The sequence below is a fragment of the Mustela nigripes genome, chromosome 1 (assembly GCF_022355385.1).
Source record: "Mustela nigripes isolate SB6536 chromosome 1, MUSNIG.SB6536, whole genome shotgun sequence".
Lineage (NCBI taxonomy): Eukaryota > Metazoa > Chordata > Mammalia > Carnivora > Mustelidae > Mustela > Mustela nigripes.
In genome coordinates this window covers 257,357,634-257,369,769 of record NC_081557.1, presented here as the reverse complement: position 1 = coordinate 257,369,769, position 12,136 = coordinate 257,357,634, and the positions used below count along the sequence as shown (strand labels likewise).

At 38.8% G+C, this 12,136-nt stretch overlaps 1 protein-coding gene across 3 annotated transcripts in view; it reads left to right on the top strand.

The window, feature by feature from the left end:
• The window catches only part of CENPC (centromere protein C), a 111,981-nt gene that overhangs the window by 9,636 nt on the left and 90,209 nt on the right, over positions 1-12,136 (top strand). For 2 of the 3 annotated variants that reach the window (XM_059384747.1, XM_059384757.1), the window contains 2 exons: positions 10,752-10,838; positions 11,529-11,623. In XM_059384747.1, the coding sequence (XP_059240730.1) occupies positions 10,752-10,838; positions 11,529-11,623 (182 nt within the window). The remainder of the gene's footprint in view (positions 1-10,751; positions 10,839-11,528; positions 11,624-12,136) is intronic. The other variant, XM_059384741.1, reaches the window with a different exon arrangement.

Below are 12,136 nucleotides of genomic sequence, written 5' to 3'. Positions count from 1 at the left end.
CTGAGCAGAGAGCCCGATGCGGGGCTCGATCCCAGGACCCCGGAATCATGACCTGAGCCGAAGGCAGAGGCTTTAACCCACTGAGCCACCCAGGCGCCCCTAATTGTCCCTTTCTGATTGACTTATTTTGCTTAGCATAATACCCTCTAGTTCTGCCCATGTGGCAGATGGTAAGATTTCGGTTTCTCCTTTTTGATGGCTGCAGAATTATTCCACTGTGTATATATACCACATCTTTTTTTTTTTTTTTTTTAATATTTTCTTTATTTATTTGACAGACAGAGATTACAAGTAGGCAGAGAGGCAGACAGAGAGAGAGAGGCGGAGGGAAGCAGGCTCCCCGCTGAGCAGAGAGCCTGATGCGGGGCTCAATCCCAGGACCCTGAGATCATGAGCTGAGCTGAAGGCAGAGGCCCAACACACTGAGCCACCCAGGTGCCCCTATACCACATCTTCTTTATCCCTTCTCTGTTGATGGACATATAGGCTCTTTCCATAGTTTGGCTATTGAGGACATTGCTTTTTTTTTTTTTTTTTTTTTTTCATTTATTTATTTGAGAGAGAGACAGTGAGAGAGAGCATGAGCGAGGAGAAGGTCAGAGGGAGAAGCAGACTCCCCGTGGAGCTGGGAGCCTGATGCGGGACTCGATCCCGGGACTCCGGGATCATGACCCGAGCCGAAAGCAGTTGTCCAACCAACTGAGCCACCCAGGCGTCCCTGGACATTGCTTTTATAAACATTGGGGTATATGTGACTCTTCAGATCACTACACTTTTATCTTTGGGTTAAATACCCAGTAGTGCAGTTGTTAGGTTGTAGGGTAGCTCTATTTTCAACTGTTTGAGGAACCTCTATACTATTTTCCATAGTGACTACACCAGTTTGCATTCTCACCAGCAGTGTAGGAGGGTTCCCCTTTCTCCACATCCTCACCAACACCAGTTGTTCCCTGACTTAAAATTTTAAACCATTCTGACTGGTGTGAGGTGGTATCTCACTGTGGTTTTGATTTGTATTTCCCTGATTCCGAATGATGTGGAGCACTTTTTCATGTGTCTGTTGGCCATTTGGATGTCTTCTTTGCAAAAATGTCTGTTCTAGTCTTCCGCCCATTTCTTGATTGGATTATTTTTTCTTTGGGTGTTGAGTTTGATAAGGTCTTTATAGATTTTAGATACTAGCCCTTTATCTGATACGTCATTTTCAAATATCTTCTCCCATTCTGTCAGTTGTCTTTTGGTTTTTTTGACTGTTTCCATTGTTGTGCAAAAGCTTTTGATCTTGATACTTTGATGAAGGCCCAAAAGTTCACTTTTGCCCTTGCTTCCCTTGCCTTTAGTGATGTATCTAGGAAGAAGTTGCTGTGGCTGTATTCTCCGCAAGGATTTTGATGGATTCCTATTTCACATTGAGGTCTTTCATCCGTTTTGAGTCTATTTTTTGTGCATGGTGAAAGAAAGTAGTCCAGTTTCATTTTTCTGCATGTGGCTGTTTTCCCAACTCTCTTTGTTGAAGAGACTTTTTTCCCATTGGACCTTTTTTTCCTGCTTTATTGAAGATTAGTTGACCATAGAGTTGAGGGGTCCATTTCTGGGCACTCTAATCTGTTCCGTTGATCTGTGTGTCTGTTTTTGTGCCAGTTACCATACTGTCACTGATTACAGCTTTGTAATAGAGCTTGAAGTCTGGAAATGTGATGCCACCAACTTTGGTTTTCTTTTTCAACATTCTTCGGGCTATTTGGGGTCTTTTCTGGTTCCATATAAATTTTAGGATTATTTTTTCCAGTTTGTTGAAAAAAATGGATGGTATTTTGATAGGGATTGCATTAAATGTGTGGATTGCTTTAGGTAGCGTAGATGTTTTCACAATTTTCGTTCTTCCAATCCATGAGCATGGAATGTTTTTCCATTTCTTTGTGTCTTCCTCAATTTCTTTAATGAGTATTCTATAGTTTTCTGAGTATAAATTCTTTGCTTCTTTGGTTAGCTTTATTGCTAGGTATCTTATGGTTTTTGGTGCTACTTTGAATGGGATTGACTCCTTAATTTCTCTTTCTTCTGTGTTGTTGGTGTATAGAAATGCAACTGATTTCTGTGCATTGATTTTACATCCTGACACTTTACTGAATTCCTGTATGAGTTCTAGCAGTTTTGGGGTGGAGTCTTCTGGGTTTCCACGTAAAGTGTCGTATCATCTGCAAAGAGTGAGAGTTTGACTTCTTCTTTGATGATTTGGATGTATTTCTTTTTGTTGTCTGCTTGCTAAGGCTAGGACTTCTAGTAGTATGTTGAATAGCAGTGGTGATAGTGGACATCCCTGCTGTGTTCCTGATCTTAGGGGAAAAGCTGTCAGTTTTTCCCCATTGAGACTGATATTTGCCGTAGGTTTTTCATAGATGGCTTTGATGGTATTGAGGTATATGCCCTCTATCCCTACACTTTGAAGGCTTTGATCAAGAAAGGATGCTATACTTTGTCAAATGCTTTTTCAGCATCTGTTGAGAGTATCATATGGTTCTTGTTATTTCTTTTATTAATGTATTGTATCACATTGATTGATTTGCAGATGTTGAACCATCCATGCAGCCCAGGAATAAATCCCACTTGTTTGTGGTGAATAATCCTTTTAATGTACTGTTGGATCCTATTGGCTAGTATTTTGGCAAGAATTTTTGCGTCCATGTTCATCAGGGATATTGGTCTGTAATTCTCTTTTTTGATGGGATCTTTGGTATTTGAATCAAGGTAGTGCAGCCCTCACAAAATGAGTTTGGAAGTTTTCTTTCCATTTCTATTTTTTAGAAGAGTTGGAGGAGAATAGGTATTAATTCTTCTTTAAATGTTTAGTACAATTCCCCTGGGAAGCCATCTGGCCCTGGGCTCTTGTTGGGAGATTTTTGATGACTGCTTCAATTTCCTTACTGGTTATGGGTCTGTTCAGGTTTTCTGTTTGTTCCTGGTTCCGTTTTGGTAGTTTATACATCTCTAGGAATGCCTCCATTTCTTCCAGATTGTCTAATTTGCTGACATATTATTGCTCATAATATGTTCTTATACTTGTTTGTATTTCTTTTGTGTTGGTTGTGATTTTTCCTCTTTCATTCATGATTTTATTAATTTGGGTCCTTTTCTCTTTTCTTTTTAATAAGTCTGGCCAGGGGTTTATCAGTCTATTAATTCTTTCAAAAAACCAGCTCCTAGTTTTGTTGATTTGTTCTTGTTTTCTATTTCATTGATTTTTGCTCTGATTTTTTTTTAAATTTTATTTATTTATTTGACAGACAAGTAGGCAGAGAGGCAGGCAGAGACAGAGAGAGGAGGAAGCAGGCTCCCTGCTGAGCAGAGAGCCCGATGTGGGGCTCAATCCCAGGACCCTGGGATCATGACCTGAGCCGAAGGCAGAGGCTTTAACCCGCTGAGCCACCCAGGTGCCCCTCTGCTCTGATCTTTATGATTTCTCTTCTCCTGTTGGGTTTAGGCTTTCTTTGCTATTCTTTCTCCAGCTCCTTTAGGTGTAGGGTTAGGTTGTGTATTGGAGTCATTTGTTGAGAAAGTCTCGTAATGCGATATACTTTCCTATTAGGACAGCCTCTGATGCATCCCAATGATTTTGAACAGTTGTGTTTTCATTATCATTTGTTTCCATGAATTTAAAAAATTTTTAATTTCCTGATTGACCCATTCATTCTTTAGTAGGATGCTCTTTAGCCTCCATGTATTTGAGTACTTTTCACCTTTCCTCTTGTGATTGAGTTCTAACTTATGAAAATATACAGGGAGTGATCCCAGTCTTTTGGTACTGGTTGAGACTGATTTGTGACCGAGAATGTGATCTATTCTGGAGAATGTTCCATGTGCACTAGAGAAGAATGTGTATTCGTTTGTTTTGGGATAGAATGTTCTGAATATATCTGTGATGTCATCTGGTCCAGTGTGTCATTTAAGGCCTTTATTTCCTTTGCTTGGATGATCTGTCCATTTCAATGAGGGGGGATGTTAAAGTCCTCTACTATTTATTATTGTTGATGTGTTTCTTTGGTTTTTTTACTAATTGGTTTATATAATTGGCTTCTCCCATGTTAGGGGCATAGATATTTAAAATTGTTAGGTCTTCTTGTTGGATAGACCCTTTAAGTATGACATAGTGTCCTCATCTCTTATTATATAGTCTTTGGTTTAAAATCTAATTTGCCTGATCTAAGGATTGCCACCCCAGCTTTCTTTTGATGTCCATTAGCATGGTAAATTTTTTTCCACCCCCTCACTTTAAATCTGGAGGTGTCTTTGGGTCTAAAATGAGTCTCCTGCAGACAGCATATCGATTGGGCTTGTTTTTTTTTTTTTAAGATTTTATTTATTTGACAGAGATCACAAGTAGGCAGGGAGGCAGGCAGAGAGAGGAGGAAGCAGGCTCCCTGCTGAGCAGAGAGCCAGATGTGGGGCTTGATTCCAGGCCCCTGAGATCATGACCTGATCAGAAGGCAGAGGCCTTAACCCATTATAGGGCTTGTGTTAATCCATTCTGTAACCCTTTGTCTTTTGATTGGGGTATTTAGCATATTTAGTTTCCCGGTAAGTATTGAAAGATACGAATTTAGTGCCATTATATTGCCTGTAAGGTGACTGTTACTGTGTATTGTCTCTGTTCCTTTCTCATCTATGTTACTTTTAGGCTCTCTCTTTGCTTAGAGGACCCCTTTTAGTATTTCCTATAGAGCTGGTTTGGTGTTTGCAAATTCTTTTAGTTTTTGTCTGTCCTGGAAGCTTTTATTTTTTTATTTTTAATTAATTATTTTAATTAAGATATAATGTATTATTTGCCCCAGGGGTACAGGTGTGTGAATTGTCAGGCTTACACAGGTCTCAGCACTCCCCATATCACATACGCTCCCTAATATCCATAACCCAACCACCCCCTTCATACCCCCTCCCGCCAGCAACCCTCAGTTTGTTTTGTGAGATTAAGAGTTTCTTATGGTTTGTCTCCCTCTTGATCCCATCTTGCTTCATTTTTTTGTTCCCTACCTCCCACTCTGCCTCTCAAATTCCTCATATCAGGGAGATAATATGATAATTGTCTTTCTCTGATTTATTTCGCTCAGCATAATACCCTCTAGTTCCATCCATGTCATTGCAAATGGCAAGATTTCATTTCTTTTGATGGCTGCATAGTATTCCATTGTATATGTATACACCACATCTTCTTTATCCATTCATCTGTTGATGGACATCTAGGTTCTTTCCATAGTTTGGCTCTTGTGGACATTGCTTCTATAAACATTCAGGTGCATCTGTCCCTTCAGATCACTACATTTGTATCTTTAGGGTAAATACCCAGTAGTGCCATTGCTGGGTTGTAGGGTAGCTCTATTTTCAACTTTTTGAGGAACCTCCGTGCTGTTTTTGTCCTGGAAGCTTTTTATCTTAACTTCTTTTTCCAGGGACAGTGTAGTTAGATATACTATTCTTTTTTTTTTTTTTTTAATATTTTATTTATTTATTTGTCAGAGAGAGAGAGTGAGCGAGCACAGGCAGACAGAGTGGCAGACAGAGGCAGAGGGAGAAGCAGGCTTCCCGCCGAGCAAGGAGCCTGATGTGGGACTCGATTCATGACCTGAGCTGAAGGCAGCTGCTTAACCAACTGAGCCACCCAGGTGTCCCGGATATACTATTCTTGACTGCATGTTTTTCTCCTTTAGTGCTCTGAATATATCATGCCAGTCCTTTCCAGCCTGGCAGATCTCTGTGGATAGATTTCCTGCCAATCTAATATTTCTACCATTGTATGTTATAGACCTTTCGTCCTGAGCTGCCTTTAGGATTTTTTCTTTGTCTTAGGGACTTCTAAGTTTTATTATTAGATGATGGGTTGTTGACTTATTTTTATTGATTTTGAGGGTGGTGGTTGTCTATGCCTCCTGAATTCTGGTTCCTGTGTTCTTCCCCAAATTAGGGAAGCTCTGTGCTATAATTTGCACCAGTATACCTTCTTCCCCCTCTCCTTCTTCTGGGATCCAAATTATTCTAATATTGTTTCATCTGACAGTATCACTTATCTCCTAAATTCTCCCCTCATGATCCATTAGCTGTTTATCTCTTTTTCTCAGCTTCTTTATTCTTTATCATTTGGTCTTCTATATCACTAATTCTCTCTTCCACCTCATTTGTCTTAGAATTAAGAGCCTCCATTTTTTTTTTTTAATTTTTTATTTATTTGAGAGACAGAGATCACAAGTTGGCAGAGAGGCAGGCAGAGAGAGAGAGGAGGAAGCAGGCTCCCTGCTGAGCAGAGAGCCCGATGCGGGACCCTGAGATCATGACCTGAGCCGAAGGCAGAGGCTTTAACCCACTGAGCCACCCAGGCGCCCAAGAGCCTCCATTTTTGATTCTATATCATTAATAGCCTTTTTTATTTCATTTTGGTTAGATTTTAGTTCTTTTACTTCTCTGGAAAACGATTCTCTAGTATCTTCTTTTTTTTTTTAAGATTTTATTTATTTATTTGACAGAGATTACAAGTATACAGTGAGGCAGACAGAGAGAGAGAGAGAGAGAGAGAGAGAGAGAAGCAGGCTCCCTGCTGAGCAGAGAGCCCGATGCGGGACTCGATCCCAGGACCCTGAGATCCTGACCTGAGCCGAAGGCAGCAGCTTAACCCACTGAGCCACCCAGGCGCCCTCTTTCTAGTATCTTCTAAGCTTTTTTCAAGCTCAGCTGTTATGTTTCTAATCTTACTAATGTCCGTATTGATTAGGTCCCTTGTGGTTGGTACTGCCTCTTGTTCTTTTTTTTGAGATGAGTTTTTCCATTTTTGTCATTTTGTCCAGAGAAGAATAGATGAATGAGAGAACAAAATGCCAATAGGGTAACAATGACCTCAGAAAAATATACACTAAATGAATCAGAAGAGACCTGTAATTGAGGGCAAAACAAAGGAGGGAGAAAAAAGAAAGAATATCATCAGGCTGGTGAATAGAACAGAGCCGCACTTTAGATTTTGGGTGTATTTTGATCTGTTAGAAAAAACTGCCTCCCAGGACACCTGGGTGGCTCAGTGGGTTAAAGCCTCTGCCTTCGGCTCAGGTCATGATCCCAGGGCCCTGGGATTGAGTCCTGCATCAGGTGCTGTGCTCAACAGGGAGCCTGCTTCCCTTCCTATCTCTGCCTGCCTCTCTGCCTGCTTATGATATCTGTCTTCCAAATAAATAAATAAAATCTTTTAGGGCGCCTGGGTGGCTCAGTGGTTAGGCCGCTGCCTTCGGCTCAGGTCATGATCTCAGGGTCCTGGGATCGAGTCCTGCATCGGGCTCCCTGCTCAGCAGGGAGCCTGCTTCCTCCTCTCTCTCTCTCTGCCTGCCTCTCTGCCTACTTGTGATTTCTCTCTGTCAAATAAATAAATAAAATCTTTAAAAAAAAAAAATAAAAAAATAAAATCTTTTAAAAAAATAAAAAAAAAAAAAGAAGAAACTGCCTCCCAAAATTTTAAAGAAAGAAAATCATGTATATGTATATATACCCTCCCCACACACAAATAATGGTAAATGTGATGAAGAGAGGGAATATGACTGTAAAGATGGAAATTAAAAAAGATTTCTAAAAAGTAATTGATAAGAGAAAAGTTGATTGAAAAAAGAAAGAAAAAAATTAAAAAAAAAAAAAAGGAAGAGAAACATCCTCAGGCTGGAGACTAGAAGAAAGCCATACACTAGATTTAGGATATAAGTCTGTTAGAAGAAAGTATATCCCAAAATTTTAAAGAAAGAATAACATACACACACACACACACACACACACACACACACACACCCCAACACACATATATATACAAAAAATAAAGTTAAATACAATGAAGGAACAAAAAATGAATGTAAAAATTAAAATTAAAAGAGTTTAAAAAAGGTATTGATAAAATAAGATTAAAATAAGAAAGAGGAAAAATTAAAGAAAAAGAAAAAATAAAATTAAAAAAAATTTAAGTTTGAAAGACTAAAGAATCATGGGAAAAAAGCCATGAATTCCATTTGCTGTATTCCCCTGGTGCTGGAGTTTTGCTGTTCTTATTGATTGGTAAAATTGGTCCTGGCTGGATGTTCTTGCTGATCTTCTGGGGGAGGGGCCTGTTGCAGTGATTCTCAAGTGTCTTTGCCCCAGGCGGAATTGACAGCACCCTTACCAGGGGCCAGGCTGAGTACTCTGTTCAGGTTTGCTCTTGGTGCTTTTGTTCCCTGACAACTTTCTGCACAGCTTTGGTGGATGAGAATGAAAATGGCAGCCTCTCAGTCTCCAGGCTGGAGGAGACAAGAGCTTGGAGGCCCACTCCCCAGTGAGCCTTCAGAGAAAAGCTGTCAAACACGCCTGTCTCCCTGGTCTCCAGCTGCACTCTGTGCTCACCTGGCCTGTGCCTGTTTGGGGTCTCCAAACCCAGCAGATTCTTGCAGTGCACTCCCGCGCTGCCCTTCCTGGTGGAGGAAGGGGGGGGTCTCCCCGATTTGCCACTTGTAGGGTCCTTGCCTGAAAACCAGTAGCCTGGCTGTGCCAGGGATCATGGTTTATGGCAACCCTGAGCCGAGAACGCACTCCTTAGCTCCGTCTTTGCAGCTGGCTTCCCTGCTCTGATACCTGGGAGTTGTGCCGCACTCAGGCAACCTCAGTCTTTCTGTGACTCTGAGGCTCCTGAGACCACACTGTCTCAGTGGGAGCTCCACCCCCTCCCCTGGCCTGTCCTTAGCCACTGGAGCTACATCCCTCAGTGGAGCAGACTTCTCCAAGTTCTGATTTTGTGCTCTGCTGCTCTGTCACTTGCCAGGAGCTGGCTGATGGAGGCCTTCTCTCCTCCCCCACCAACCCACCGCGGTCTGTATTTCTGTATATCGCCTTGTGTTTACTTTCCCGAAAGCCTTACCTTTCAGAAAGTGGTCATTTTTCTGTTCATAGAATTGCTATTATTTTCTTTGATCTTTTGAGTCTGTAGGTGTTCAGAATGGTTTGTTAGCTATCTAGCTGAATTCCTGGGACTAGAAGGAATTTAGGTTTCCTAGTGCTCTGCCTCTTGCTCCTAATCTTGACTTTTTTAAAAAGCCAAGTCTCTTTCTAAATTGTCAGACCATCCTTTCCTGGCATGAAATTCTCTAGCTTTAGATCCTTCACTTCCTTTGCTTTAAGATGTCTTATAGTAACCTTGGTTTTTTTCAAGCCATATTAGTATCTCTATTTATGCCTTTCTCGTAAGAGGTCCTGCAAGCCACATAAAAGCTGCATTTTCAGTACAAGATAAAAAGCTATTTAGCAAAATGCAAGGTTTTGTATCTGCTGGCACAGCAGCAAAGACAGCTTCACTAATTTCTTTTTTCACAGTAGTCCTTATGCTGCATTTATTTATCTTGAAATAGCAGGCAACCACAGAGGCAGAGTTCAGTCTATGGTATATATAAAGTAATTCAACTTTTTCTTGTAATGTCATGACGGTCTCTCTGTTTCTTGGTGGCATTTCCAGCATCACTAGTGGTACCTTGTTGGGTCCCCTGGTGTTATTTGGGGTTTACAGTATTGCACTAAACATAATGAAAAATGGGGGAACTGTGAGAGATCACTTTTTACTGCCAATTCGCAGTTTACTGGAGAAGATGAACTGCTCACTCAGAGATGATTAGTGTTAGATGGCATTTTAAGGGGATACTCACTAATACTTGAGCTCAGCACAACAGCAGCAGAGTGACTGTAAAATTATTACAGTTGTACAGCATGCACTACAGTTTTATGCCATTATGATTTAACTGCATCTTTACATTTCTTCACATCTCTTGACTACAAATAGCACCATGTATTGTATGTATAAGTTTTGATAAATTTTAACTTCTAAAAATAGATTTGTCTGTATTTTATGGTAGTAAATGGTAAAATAGACTAGTATCTACATGTATTTTATGCATTCATGACATACTTAACTTTTTGTTAATTTCTTTTTATATTTCTGGGCTATGTGGTTTGTCTAAGTTTTTTCAAATTTTTGTAGATCTCCAAAAAATTTTCCAGTATGTTTACTGAAAAAAAATCTGTATGAGTGGATGAAAAAAAAAAATCTGTGTATGAGTTCAAACCCATATTGTTCAGGGGTCAACTGTATGTGTAGAAATGGAGAAATCAGAAAAGATTAGTGGATTGTGTTGATATCAGTATCCTGGTTGTGGTAATATAGTATAGTTTTACAAAATGTTACCATTGGGGGAAACTAGATAAAAGTGAACAAGGGATTTTCTCTCTTTTATTTCTTACAACTGCATGTGAAACTACAATGAAAATTTTATACTGATTCATAAGCTGCTATTAAGGTTAATAATATTAAATAAAAATGCATTGGAGAACTTGAAGGGAAGACTGTTACTTGGAGCTATTAGTACTGTGACCATGAGTTTTTATTAAAGAAGTGTTTTAGTATGGATTAGATTTGTTCAAAACCATTTATATTGTTGTTTAGATATACCAGTAGTCTAAAATGGCTTTAGATGTGGCTCTTCAATCAAGGAATGTAATTGTTAATGTAGATAACAGTATACTGCTTCAGATACTTTTCTGGAAACTCTTGGACTCTCAAGTACTTGTTTTGTCCTGAGATAGTAAAAGTGATATTTTCCCCATTAAGTAAAATAGCATTTTATAATGAGATATTAAATTTTCAAAGTAGATTGTAACTTAAAATAGCAAATATCTTCTGGAAATGATATGTGACATTTTCCCTTCCTTCTTATTAGAGCACCTGACATTAAGACGAAGCAAGGCCAGAACATACTGGAAATCTTGCAAGACTGTTTTGAAGAAAATAGTAAGACATCTTAAAGGTGGACTTTGATGGTTGGGTTGGATGAAAATGTAAATTTGTCATATTATTAAATTATTAATATTAAATTCAGTAAATACATTCTGACATTTAAATATATATAAAATATCTTCCCAGAATGTTGAGTACATGTGTAATCCTTTATGTATTTCCTGATACACTGAGGATGATAGTAGCAAAAAAGAGAATAATTAATCATTTCCTTTAGTTCATACTAGATTCTTATACTCTGGGAGTCCATAAATAATTATCATACACAGGAGAAGGTATTTCATATAGTGGGAGTAAATGTGCGGAATACTTAGGATCTCTAAGAGGTAATGTTTGGTGATACGCAGTTCTTTTTATAGAAATGGTGAGTTAGGGCAAAAACTTCTCTAAGTGCTTGTCAGCATTAGAAGCCATTGAAATAAGAGAATAGGCTAACCAAAGAAACAATGGAAAAATATTTCTTCTATATAAGCACTGAAAGAAGAGCTGTTATATTATTTCTTCAGGAATCTTGTTTGCCTTTTTCAGTTCCTGATGCCGACAGGAACATTTGAATGTTGAAGTGATGTTTGTACTTAATTTTAAACTAATTGTTTTTAAAGAGTTGTCAAACTTCTTCACATTTCATGTAGGGCTTCTTTTAATTGTAACCAAAAGATTTTATACCGTGTTTATTTATTTATTTACTGCTTTTTTTAAGGTTTGGCCAATGATTTTAGCACAAATTCTACAAAATCATTGCTTTATTCAACACCTAAAACAGGAGACATTTGTATTCAGTCACCAAGCAAAGAGGTAGGTCAAAAAGAAGAGCTGGTATAGCTTTAACAGTTTAATGATGAAACATTACACAATATACTTATATTTATTCTAGTTTTTTTTACGTCTTATTCTTAAAAGGGAATCCTATATTCCCATTCTTTTTATCATTTAGAGGTGTTTTGTGACAATTTTGACTAGATGTTTCAAGTGTTTGAAATTGGAGGTCTGGGTGTAGAATTATTATATTGCTGCACAATCATTTTTCACCTCTCCTAAAATAATAATTGAATTAGGTTTTTAGGAAAGTGGGCGGCTGCTGAAGTTCCTAATCCAGGTTGGCAAATTTGGTTATATTCTGAAAACCAAAGTTAATCTATTACTATAAGGAGAATCAGTCTTTTTTAAAGATTATATCGTTTTTTTTTTAAATTTAATTTTTTATTTCTTATAAACATATATTTTTATCCCCAGGGGTACAGGTCTGTGAATCACCAGGTTTACACACTTCACAGCACTCACCAAAGCACATACCCTCCCCAATGTCCA